Source organism: Sylvia atricapilla, chromosome 11 (genome assembly GCF_009819655.1).
Source record: "Sylvia atricapilla isolate bSylAtr1 chromosome 11, bSylAtr1.pri, whole genome shotgun sequence".
Lineage (NCBI taxonomy): Eukaryota > Metazoa > Chordata > Aves > Passeriformes > Sylviidae > Sylvia > Sylvia atricapilla.
Window position 1 is genome coordinate 7,335,954 of NC_089150.1, and position 12,798 is coordinate 7,348,751.

Genomic DNA, 12,798 nt, shown 5'->3' on the forward strand with positions numbered 1-12,798 from the left:
TGCAGTTTGCGGGTTGGGGCTAAGAAAAATCTCAATAAGCAGGTGTGAAGATGCTCCTTTGTTTTGGGAGCATCTGGAGCTACCTGCTGTGGAGTGCAGTGCTGCTTCAGTGCACACAGGACTGGCCTGGGGCCACATGAATCACCCCCACAGGACACCAGCAATGGTTTTGCCCTCCTGCATCCTCCTTTTGTTTAGCTCAGGTGATTGGCCCCAGAAGCATGTGGTCACAAGTGCAATGCCCATCCTTTCAGTCTGGAAAACTCTCTCCCCATTCTGATCTTGCTTTAATAGGAATGTTTTCAGGTTCCTTCAATCTCATTTCCAAAACATCCAAACCTTGTTTTGCCAAGCTGTCCTATTCAGCCTTACCACTTCGTTTACCAGCTTAAAGCTCTCCACACTCGTCACCTCCTGGCCAAGGTCTAGCAGTCCATCTTTTGGGAGAAGAAAATAAACCCTCAAATTCACAGCAACAGAAATGAAAGCAGCTGGTAGCACGACTTTCTTTGTTTCGAGTCATGCTGGAAGGAGCAGCTCATAAAGAACAGCGCTCAGGTATTTTGACTGCTTCAGTGTCACTGCTGACAGCCCCAACAGCAGCGGGGTGTCAGATGCTCAGCAGCTTCTCTCCTTCCACCTACACCTCCCCCGGCTGACAGCCAATAATTAGGACTGTGAAGGCATTTGAAAGGAAAATGCCATGGGAAGATGGACCTGAGTGCAAGACAACTGGTGGGAAATTCATCCTACCTAACAATGCCTACAAGCCCATGCAGGGAGATGAGCCTCAGCCTCAGGAGCACAGTCTTCATTAGAGAGCCTCAGCTTTTCTGAGCTGCTTTTTCCAAGTGTATTCAGTGCTCTGAGATGTTACCTTTCCCAACTAATCTCACTTCTGTTTTTAGAGCATCCCATCTCCATTCTGTGGAAGGAGCACTGGAGAAAAGCAAAAATAGCAAACACATGAGAAAGTCACAGGAATATTTAAATAAAACACTGAGATGGCACCAAGTTCCAAAGGTAACACTGGGCTAGATTTTCCAGGCACACATCTGCTGCCTCATGTAATCTGCACATCTCTGGACACTTTCTGCATATGCCTCAGGTTTGCAAACAAAATCTCAAACTGCACAAAATCTGAGTATATTAATGCTTCTCCTGTAACAGCAGTTACACGTCATCTCCCTTCCACCCGCACGTTTCAGGTGTATTTGTATCACCACCCCATTGTGTGTGCCATACATCCCATCTGTGCATGCTGAGTTCTAGGGCCAGCCACAGCCTCAGCTGGATCTCTCCTGCAAATAAACCTTATTTTGCATCCTCTCTGCAACATGCTGGAATGTTACATTGCCCATCAATTACTTCCAGTTTTCTAATAAGTGAAACTGTGGGAAATTGCAAATCCAGCCACTTCCTTCTAGAAACAATGGTCGATGTGCCTGGTGAAACACCAGGAGACATTTGATGGCTGTTCTCTCTGTTTTATTAACTTTTAAAATAAAATACTATTTTATATGCATGCAAACTAAAAGCACTTCACTACAGGGTGTATTTGTAATGAATGTTGGAGAAATGACCTATTTGGAAGGGAATCAAATTACAAACTCACATAACTCAATTTTCAGGATCTCTCCTATGCATACTTAGCAGAAATCAAAGAAAATGTGGACATGTTCAAGAAAAAAATAAACATTTGTAATACCAGGAAATGTGACTTCTTGGAGTAATAGATGTATGTCAAGCAAGAACAACATTTCAAGGAATCAAATTCAATTCCCACTGTTTGGAATTTGCTGTATCTTAGAACATGTTAAAGAAATAGATGCTTTCAAGTCTGGTCTGTGCATAGCAATCATAAGCAAAACAGCATGTGATTTCCCAAGGAAGAAAAATAATTTTAGAGTCATAGTGTACTAGACTTGAGATTGAATTATGTATTCTTTTCTTAATCATCTCAATTCCTTGAAGAAATCACTTATATAAAAGTGAGTGGTTTCTGCAGTGGACTTGACATATCTTAAAAACAGAAGACTGTAGATGCTCTTTTGAAGCAGGATCTTAAATGGCATGAACATTATATATATATATGTATATATATATATGTATATATAAAACTACACTACAGTTTTCAGATGTCCTTAAAAAACATAAAAAACCCTACAAAAACTGTTTTCCTAAATCACTAAGTTTAAAGCATTCAGACAACAAGAGATGCAAACAGGCAATTAGTAAAATTTTCAAAAACCATTTCAAAATTATGGTTCAAGCTCATTTTGGTTTTTTGCTTCCCCCTCCCGGGAGTAGCTCTTTCAGATCCTTGCTACTGCAATGGATGGGAAGCCTCTCTCATTTCCAGCTTAAGTTAATGGCTACACTACAGTTTTTCATCTTGGGATGATGTGTTGTTTCATTTTTCTTTGCCTGCCGTTTTCCACTCCCCAAACCTTCCTGGCCTCTGGAATGTTTCTTCTCCTCAGCTGAGCTGCCACTCCTAGCAGTTGCCACGGCCCCATCCACACCTGGTCTAGCCAAATTCATTCCTCCTGCACACCAGAGGAAAGCTGTGGAGCCCCAGACTGGTGCTATAAATGCAGGAAAGGTGGGAGAAGCCGGGCCAGCCCCATCCGCGAGTGCCGAACCGCGCGAGCCAGCCGGGGTTACCTGAAGGGGTAGGCAAAGGCTATGTCAATGCTGAGGTCACTCTCTGACTTGTTTGCACAGTCCACACTGAGGCGCAGCTCTCCAGAGTACCCGCCGCATGTTGCAAATGCAAAGATTGCAAAAAGCTGTCAAAAACAAACAACATTTTTTAATTTTATTTTCGTTTCAGAGACCACCACAAGCAGATCCATGTTGCAGCACCAGCCCCCTCGGGTCAGGTTATCCATCACTCCTTGCATTTAAAGCATTGCCATACGTTATTCCTGCACCCTTCCCAAAAGCAAAGAACCGTGATACATGAAGCTCTGTTGCCACAAAGACAGACACATCATCATTTGTCCATGCCAGACATCCCTCCTGTCTTGAACCCCATTTGGGATTCACAACCCAAGCAGTTATTTAAATCACCCCACTGACAGGTGAGACTGGACAAGAAGACAAGCATGAATATTGACTGAACATAATGAGTAATTCTTAACCCAAACAAAACACTGGCAGGAGTATTTAAAAGGTGCAACCAGAAGTAGCAATAGCAGACCCAGACAGTTCACACAGCTGCCATCCCATTTTATGGCAAAACACAGAACTGAGCTGCCCCTCTCCCACTTGATGTATGACTTAGAAAAAAACCACAGTGTTTTTTTAAATTACTTTTCCTAAATTACTACCATTATCCAAAGTGGGCATAGAGGTGAAGTAAACTGACTGCAAAGCAGAAAGGAATTCCAGACTATGGCTGAAGTCAAGCAAACGAACAAAGCTTTGGAGGTTCTGATGCAAACCTATACCACATGTTAATCTTCCAGGAGAAAAATAATGAAGGAGGGAATATGCAGGGCAGAGACACATCAGCTTTTATATCAAGAGTTCAAAGAAAGGAATTGGAAGCAGGCATCTTCAAACATCAATGACGTAGGCTTCCTTGGAAGACCCTAAGTAGAAGTGAGGACAGTTTATTTTTATTTATGCTGTTGTAATTTAAATTAAAGGACAAGTTAGATTTTGTTGATTGAAGCACTATAGCTCTGAAGTAACTCCATTAGCTTTAACAGAGTTACTGTGAGACCTACAGAGGGGCAGATAAGGGAAATGGCAAGCAAATGCCCAATCCCAGGCACAACTATACAAGCTAAAATCAGCAACCCAGAGGAAATGAAGAGTGTACACATCTGGGAAAGGAACCATGATTTTGGACACTGAAAAATGATGCAGGAAGCAGATGTAATGGCAAAATAGCAGACTGGAAATATAATAAATAGAAAAACTAGTTCTTTTCTTGCTGCAGAAGGTTTTGCAAAACATGCCATTAATCTTAGTTCTCCCAATTTTCAGCATAAACAAAGTCCCAAAATTCACCAGCCTCCTTGGAATTCAGCTTGGCATGTGCACCTTTTCCCCAGAGAGTGACACATTATTGGGGTAACACCTGAGCACTGGGGCAGGGAGACCCTCCCTGAGTGCAGTGATGTGCATGAGCATGAGCATGACGGAGCACAGAGGAGAATGATAAAAGTTTCCACCCTGCCTCTCACTTCCAGTATGATCAGGGCATATCACACATGGAGGACAGATTTGCAAAGGTATTTAGGTACCTAATGACAAGAAAAGTAAATAAAAACTTCTTCTTGCTGAGCTCACTGCAAAAGAGGAAAGCTGAACTCCACTATGAATTGACTTGTTAAATATGCGCCACGAAATAAATATTTTCACAACAACTTAAATAGTGTTCCTTCATCCTAAATGGGACACTTCCCCTGTACACACAAGAAGTTTCTGCCCTTACATGTAGCCCAGCGCTGAAAATCAGCATTAATCACCTCAGGTTAATTTGTGAGGTGATGTCAGAAAACAATATATTAAGGAGAACAGGAGAGAATGCTGACCTGCTTTAGAACTAATTAACAGAGTTGCAAGTGCAAATGTTTTGCAGGTACATAGGCACAAGGATTAACAGTGATATATAAAGAGAGAACTCAAAAGCATGTGGTGTGAGACCTGCCATAAAGGAAGAGTCATCACCTCTCAGCTACCACTCTCAGCAAGCGGACAAGCAGAGAAAAGAGGTGCAATTGAAATGCATCTCCTTTAATCACACATTAGAAATCAGCATAATAGGTATCATAATGTTTTTTCACCAAGGGCACAGAGCCATGCCCAAAAACACGGCCCAGGCCATTCCTTGCCAGGAAGTATCTCCTCCAGAATCTCCGGTTTTTCCTCTCCCCTATTGGGAACATCTCTGACAGCACTTAAACCTGGAGCCTTGGTCCTTCAGATCAGGTCCAGCCTTTATTCACCCTTCAGCCCCACAACCAGCTCTTAACCAGAGGCTTTTCAGCAAACCCCTCCAGGCACAACCACCAGCTCCCACCCTTACCCAGCTCACACTCTGCTCCAAGCACCAGGCAGTATCCACAAGGTAGGTGGGAAAAGGACCATGCTACAGGATTTTCTACCAAACTTGAGCAATGCCTCAGCCAACACAAGCTTGGCTCCCTGTTGTGGCTGGATCAGATGCTGCTGATGGCTGGGATCACCCAGCTGCCAGTAATGCCCAGCCAGTCCTCACAGCTGCATGCTGAGGACATGAAGCACCTTTAGGAAGCATATTTACAGTTTCCATCAAGGGAGTGTAGAGTGAGGGCTGTAAATCAATTTCCCTTGGGGGTATCTTGGCCAAGTAGCAGCATAATGTTCTCCTCCTACCTCTGCATTTCGCCTTCCCCCCACCCCAAGTTGTGCTGCTTTATGTTGTCAGAGGAGTGCCCGGAGCAATAAGCCAAGAATTACTAGCTGGTTTTTTTGTGCACACAGTAATTCTGTGGCCATTTCAGGAAAACTGTAAACACCACTGTATTTTATTATAGCAGGATTTGTGTAAATGGCAGTTGTAAACCCCATAATGGGAGCTTTATGGGCCAGATTCAATAAAACCTCCATCTGTGAGATAATTTCATTGAATCTGGCTGCTCTGAAATTGAAAAGTTTATGGACAAAGGCAAAGTGTTTCCCCATTTTCCTATTTACTCTTTGCCTATAAATCCGTACTCAGCACTAGGCCTATCTGCAAGGTGTGCCCACATCCTGCTTCCCCCCTTCACATGAGATAAATCCCCATGCACAGTTACCTCTGGTTATCCCATGGCTGCTGCCTGCCAAGGCCCAGGCCTGACAGCCAGTCCTGACAGCCAGTCCTGTGCCTGGCTTCCCTGAAGCAGGAATGGGAGAAATGTGGTGCCCTTGAGGCAAGAACTCTTTGCTGCCCTGGCTGTGTCAGGCTAGTCCTGCCCAAAAGAGTGGGAGCAGGGCAAACCCTGCTTTGTGCTCCCCACCCCTCCTGCAGCTGCAGCCACTGCCTTGCCATTGTTACACAGTGGGGAGATTGGTGCCTTCACATGTGCCTGAACCCTTGCAGGGAAATGGGAAAATGCCTGGTCCACATTCCATGTGGGATAACACACCAACAATCCCACGAGTTCAGTGTGTGCTATGGAAGCAGTTACCAACCCACCCAAAGAGGCCACAGACTGAAGGGAGGGAGAGGAAGGAACATTATTTGTGCTTCCAGCACACGCTGGAGCAATGCACATCTCACATGTCCAGTCTAGCCTGGCTGGAGGATCATCCTTCTTCCTCATGCTCTCAGACACAATGCTGATGTTCTGGTCTTGCATTGATTGACATTTAGTGAGGAAGCAATGAATTTCTGTAAAGTGTTTAACACATTCCCAGATCCTGTTTTGCTGATTTTCCCTCTTTGACCTCCAGCCTTGGCTCAGACTACAGATATATTTTTGTAAAGAAGTATAATCCCACAGTATAATTTAACCAACAGAAATTGTACTTGTTACGGTACTGTGCAACAATAAGCCAGCCTTCCCTGTCAAAACAGACAAGTATGTTTTAAAGAACAGTTGGGTCCTCAGCACTCTGAGAAAAAATAGCAATGTAATACCCAACAGAGCACAACACTGCTTCTCACACCAGCGCAGGCCAGGGAAAGGTTCATCGTATGATTTATGGGATCACCTCCCTTCTTCCAATGCCAGGTTTCAATGCAATGGCAGTGAATCCTGTAATTCAGTATTCAGGTGCTGTCATTTATCCAGGCTCAAGATTGTTTCCTTCATCTCCCAACCCAGTGGCCAGGGGCCTGGGGTGTTTGATGCCCCGAGGGAGCCCAAGTCCCAGCTGTAAATTAAACAGTTAGGAGTGCCTCAGCATGTCACCCTGGACATCACTCATCCCACTGCAGAAGGGAAAAATAGGATTATTTCCTATCACTTCTCCCTGTTTGGCTTTGAGACAATTCCCCTCAATGCCTGCTGAGCAACAGGCTCGCTCTGCACACCAGGAGAAGGCAGAACAGTTTCTGACAAGGCAAGTTAAAAGCTTATGTGGTGCATGTTACAGCTGAAACATCCTGGTAGGAAGACAACACTGTCATTTAAAATTGATGAAACTTCTATATAAACCACTTGCTTTTTCTGGGAGCACGTCTGCCCTGTGCAGCAGCCTGCTGGCTGACAGGATGAAACCATGCTGGGGATGCACCTCAAAACTATCCTGCTGCAAAGAGAGGACCTGCTCTGCCTGAAGGCTCCTTGGTGGGTCCTTCAGGAGGGCAAGATCTTAAAAAGAAAGTGTTAGTCTTGCCTGGAGCTGTGGCGGCCAAAAACAGGCTGTGGGGGATGCAGTTCACTCTGTGGTTTAGTCTCCAATGCTTTCTCTTGGCACTGAGGAAGGAAAATGGGAATGAACCTGCTGGATGCCTTCCCAAAGAGGTCCCCCCAGTCCCCTACTCCTGCCCTAACACTGGAAAGCCGAGAGGAACTCCTGACACTTCTAAAGAGCAACCTGAAATATTCAAAACGCCTGCACTATTATTAGTCATTTTACATGTTCGGAGTGTTTTAAAAGCAGACCTATTTTTCTGGCATAACTTCTGGATCTGAGACCTCCCTTTCTCCATACCACCGTAACAGAGAGACTGCAAAACCTTTGCCAAATGTTCCATTGCCTTACATTTCCCACTGTGGCCAAGAGCGTGTGTGGAGCGAGGAGGGAGCACATTGCCCCGAGGGCTCTGGAGACGTCCCCCCCGCAGCCGGCATCGCTCACCCAGCAGAGCATCTCGTTAAACTGAGATTATTTATTTATAGGGCAGAACCAGTAATTGAACATTATTATTAAGGCTGTAAAGGGAAGGTTCGAAGGCACTAAATGACTGTACGGGAAACATTTACTGCAGAACTGATGGCCCAAAATATGTCACCAGTGAAGGATTAGGAAGCACTCTCTCTCCTCTGGGTCTCTGCCTGTTTCTTTTTTAAAACCTGGCATTTTTCCTGCACGAATCTGAGCTGCAGACTTCCTGGAATCACTTCTCCTACATACAAGCCTTTGTGCACTGGAGATTATCAGATTATTGACTTTGGGATTCCTAATTATATCAACTTGACTGGTTGATGAATTGGAGGTGGATAGCATCGCAGCCGACGCAGTTCGGGGGGGGGGTGACAAGTAGCTGGAGTCATTTTCCTTTAACAGCTATACCGGGAGAAAGCTGAAATATATTCTGCTCCTGCTGAGAAACAAACCTAAAGCTGCACTTCACTGATTGCTGGGATTTAGTGTCCCCACCTTATAAATAAACAGCAGCATTGCTAAAAAGGCTCCTGTGCCAACCCAGCCCTGGTCTGTGAGGAGTGAAAACCTCAGCGATGAGGGAGCAACTTGAAGTTTGGGCATAAAGAACTACATGTGCCACTGTCATCCAGCTGGAGGAGACCAATCTGCTCCACAACTTCCTCACAGGGCTGTGGGGTCTTCACGAGGCCATCTACAGCAGTAAACCTCTGTCTGGCGTTTTACAGCACCCACGAAGAGCAGCCTTTGATGCCAGCAGCTGGATGGAAAGACCTGACCCCAGAGCAGGCAGGAACCCCACAGCATCCTCTGTTTAAAGCACAACACTTCATTTAATGCTTAGCTTTTTTTGTTCATGCAAAAACCCCAACAACTTGATTTGATTCTTAATGGAAAGATTTATGGAAATGAAATTGGGGTATTTTTAGTGAGTAAAGATCATTTTATAATAACTTGGTTATACAATACTTTAATCCCAAGGAGACAATTTTCTCTCTTTTGCTTTGAAGAAAACTTCTATCTTTTTCATTCATCTTCCATTGATTATTCTAAAAATCCCATTTAGCTCCACCAAATAATGGTATGGTAGTCTTTTCTCATTATATTTTAACAGGATAAAGCCCAACTCTATATGACAGGATAAGACAGCCATTTGTTGGGGTAAAGAACACTGTTCCTCCAGATGCATAGACCGAATCTGTGTAATGCCTTTCCTATTTCTTAAGTTCAAAATGTAATGCAAGCTGTTTCATCCAGTATTTAATGGGTCAGCCACAAAGTTGAAAGCTAATGATAAGGTTGGCAGCATGACTGGAAGAGTTAACAGGCAGAAAATAGAGACACATACAGAGCATTTCTTCTTGGACTCAGTGAAAAGCTGTTGGAGTACAAAGGTACTTAGACAAGCTGGGCAGAGCTGCCAAGCTCTCCCAGCACCTCTAACCATTAGTCAAAGGTTTGAGGTAAGCATTTACAAAGACCTGAGGGTTTTTCAAGTTTCTTGTAAAAATTGTTTTCAGCACATGGACATTGTCACATTGGTGAGTTGTCTTGCATGAAACAAAGGACACTGATGGGTGCTGCAAACAGGCTTAGGAGTCCCTGGGATAGTTACTGGGTGTATGCCTCATTTGGGATGCATCTCAGACATACCTGCAGCCTGCAGCCCTTTCCCCCTCTGGCTGTAGAACAGCCTGGAAGTTATGGCTCTTCCCCTGTAGCCTCCACAGCTTCCCCTTTGTGCCCTCTTCATTTAAGGACACAGCAGCACAAGTTGGACAGACATGTTTTGATTTGTACATATAATCCCCGAATGACTCATGCTGTGACATATGTCACTGCAGCAGAGATGTGCTCCTTTTTGGGCCTGAGAGCTTTTTTAGTCTTAGACTTCCAGAAAAAAAAAAAAAACAAAAACCCAAAACAACCGTGGCAGTCTACTAGGATCCACATTGTGACAGTGCCCAGAGCATCTCAAGTATCTCAAGTGCCCAGGGTCCTGGAGAGCAGCCACTCCCAGTCTGTGTCCCCTTCCTCTTGTCCTATGAGCTGCTTTGGTACCAACCACATATGACCACTGTGGGCAAAACCATGGAAGGCCAGGGTGAGGTACAAAAGAGCTTTTCTAATAGGTCAAGTCAACTCTCATTTTAGTAACGGGTAATGTGCAACAACCCAGCAAACACTCAGGTTAATGCATAAATATAACTGTTTCTGCTCCCTCCAGGAAACAACAGGTTTTGTGCAGACTTTATGGCCTGATTATATGGGATTTATTGTGTAACAAGTGTAAACATTTAATTATAAAATAAAAAAGGTTGGATGGCTGCTCCTTTCCTCTTTTGCTTGGTGGGTTCAAAAGCAGCCAGGCTTAAAATGGCCCATAATATAATATAAATGCATACGGAGCACGATCCAAGTTATTACTGAGTAGGATTTACTCCCTCTAATAATCACAGGGATTTACATTATGGCTGAGTGACATGCACACATGGGAAGCACTTTGAAGGGAAAGTGCCTCTGAACTTAATGCTTTTAAACCCCAGCTGGCTGATACAGGTGCAGGGACTCAATCACAACCAAGGGTACACCACACTGCAGCACTGGATGGCAGGGACCACAAACCCAGCTTGCAAAAGCAGCCTTGCACACAGTGTGCACAACATCTGCTCTGGGCTGGACACTTATCCCAGCCAGAGAGCCCAGCCCCATTCCCAGCTCTCCAAGCATCACCACCAGGCACCACTGTCCCTCGGCAACATTCCCTGATGGTTCCTGGAACTGCTTCCTCGCCTAATTTGTGCCTTTGTTCTTCCCATTAGCGTCAGCTTCTTTCCCAACACTACTCCGTGGACCTGGGCTCTTGAGGAGAATTTTCCTGCTCTGGTGACAGATGCACGCAGTGGAACTGAGAGCAGGAGCACTCCTGACCAGAAAACGCTCTGACAGCAGGGTCCCTGCAGTGTGGCACAGTGAGGGGGCTGCAACCAAACCCTCTCCGGGTCAGCACTGACGGATAATGATTATTACAGGAAAGGCTCTTGTCCTTCAATCACGCTGTATTATTTATGACCTAATGATTGCCCATTGACTAGCAGGGATTATACATTCCTGAAGATGTTTCTGGGTGAATGAAAGGGCATTAACCTCATTATTATCACGTCCATGCTCATCAGAGGCCATTAGTTGCTTCCTCTCAGCTCCCTGGGCTCCAGTGTAACTATCTGGTGTCATCTGCTGCTTGTCACCTGCTGTCCCACACGCCTGTCCTGGCTCTGTCTCCAAATATGGGGCCCATTGCCTCATCTCAAACCAGTTTTGGATGGAAAAATCCACTGGAGCTGGCTTTGACCTCAACACTCACCTCTGTGCAAAAGGCTGAAATGAGAATTTGCTCCTGGCTAAATATCAGCCCACATGGTAAAAATAATTTATTTTTTAATAATTAAGATGATGGGCTATAAATGAACATTTGCTTTGCTGAGCTCTGGGAATTCACAGGGAACATTTTGAACAAGAAACATTTTTTAAAATTAAAACCTCCCTCTCCTTTTCTGCCACTCCTCTCATACTCTGTCCCTGGAGATGGTATTGCTGTCCTTCCCACACTTAAATCATAAAAAGCAACACCTAAACACAACACATTTAGGAAATGCTAACAACATCGTCCTTATCTCACTAGCTCTGAAACACTTCATCTGGACAGGTTAAGTTGTCCTGTTCCTCTACATCCTCCCTCTTCCTGTGCTGCTCCACACCTCTTGCCTGTCTCCTTTTTGTTCACACCCTTTAATTCATGTTCCCTGAATTCTGTACCCATATCTGCTTCCAAACACAAAGAGAAAAAACTTTTCAAAAATCTTGCCTGAATGTTCTCCATTTCCTTCTTGGTTCAAAATACTTAATTCTGAGACAACCAGTCATCCTTCCCTTTCTCTCAGCTGCCAGCAGCTGCTGCTAATCTTCTGTGCCACTTCCCAATGTACTTCAAATCCTCCCAGACCCCAGAAAAGAAACAGACACTTGTACAAAACCAATAATACATCAATATGTTTTTGGCCATTGCAATCTTTACATCTGCACTGCTGGAGATGAATATCCAGCTTTTTTTTTTTTTAATCTGTAGACTCTGGCCTGTGGAATAAAGCCAGGATCACTAAAATAAGGAAGCAGAGAAAACACAAGCAGAATGGAAAAAGCAATTGAACATGCTATAAACTTAGAATCAGGTGAAAGCTAATTATGGCCATGCTCGCTGAAAAGATAAGGACACAGTGAGGGAGATAGACTTATTAATTATTTGTGTTATGGTAGCACTTAGAAGCCCCAATCCTTTATCTGGGACTAGCTGTACTATACACAGCAAACACTTAGATGTATCTTTGGGTACCGGTACAGAGTTTTAAGGAAAATGTGCAAATGCTCTCTTCCTTTGCTTCAGCAGTTTCTGGTTTGTTAATGCTTTTAAAGGAACCTGAATCCACCATCAGACTCATTCTGAGCAGCTCACAGGATGGTCTCACTGGTCAAAGAACAGATAATTCCGCATGAAGGCAGCCTGCACTCAGGGCTCAATTGGGCAAACCCCAGGAAACCCCCCAAAGTGGGCATGAGCTGCATCCATTGCCATGCACATCCCCTGGTATGGGGGACAGAACACTCACTGTTGCCAACAGAGACGTTTCATCCTCATTGACTCCGTGCAACTTTGATTGCTTTTCTAATTAAGATACATTTTATGGTAATCTACCAAGTCCCTTAGACTAAATCACTCACTTAATCTGTTGTTAGTGCCCATATGTTTACAGCTTTACAGCCTGCTGCAGCATATTTGCTTTGCCACGGCACCAGGGAGTTTTGGTGACAGATGAGCCACTGCAGAGCTGTTCAGGTGGCACAGGGCTCTCCCACCCACCCAGCCTGTGCAGGGACACATGGACAGACAGCCCTGACACACACACAGCGGTTTGGAATAGAGAGGAG

At 44.6% G+C, this 12,798-nt stretch overlaps 1 protein-coding gene across 2 annotated transcripts in view; it reads right to left on the reverse strand.

Moving 5' to 3' along the window:
* The window catches only part of SYNPR (synaptoporin), a 105,233-nt gene that overhangs the window by 26,501 nt on the left and 65,934 nt on the right, over positions 1–12,798 (reverse strand). For both annotated transcript variants that reach the window (XM_066327271.1, XM_066327270.1), the window contains one exon: positions 2,668–2,792. In XM_066327271.1, coding sequence (XP_066183368.1) covers positions 2,668–2,792 — 125 coding nt within the window. The remainder of the gene's footprint in view (positions 1–2,667; positions 2,793–12,798) is intronic.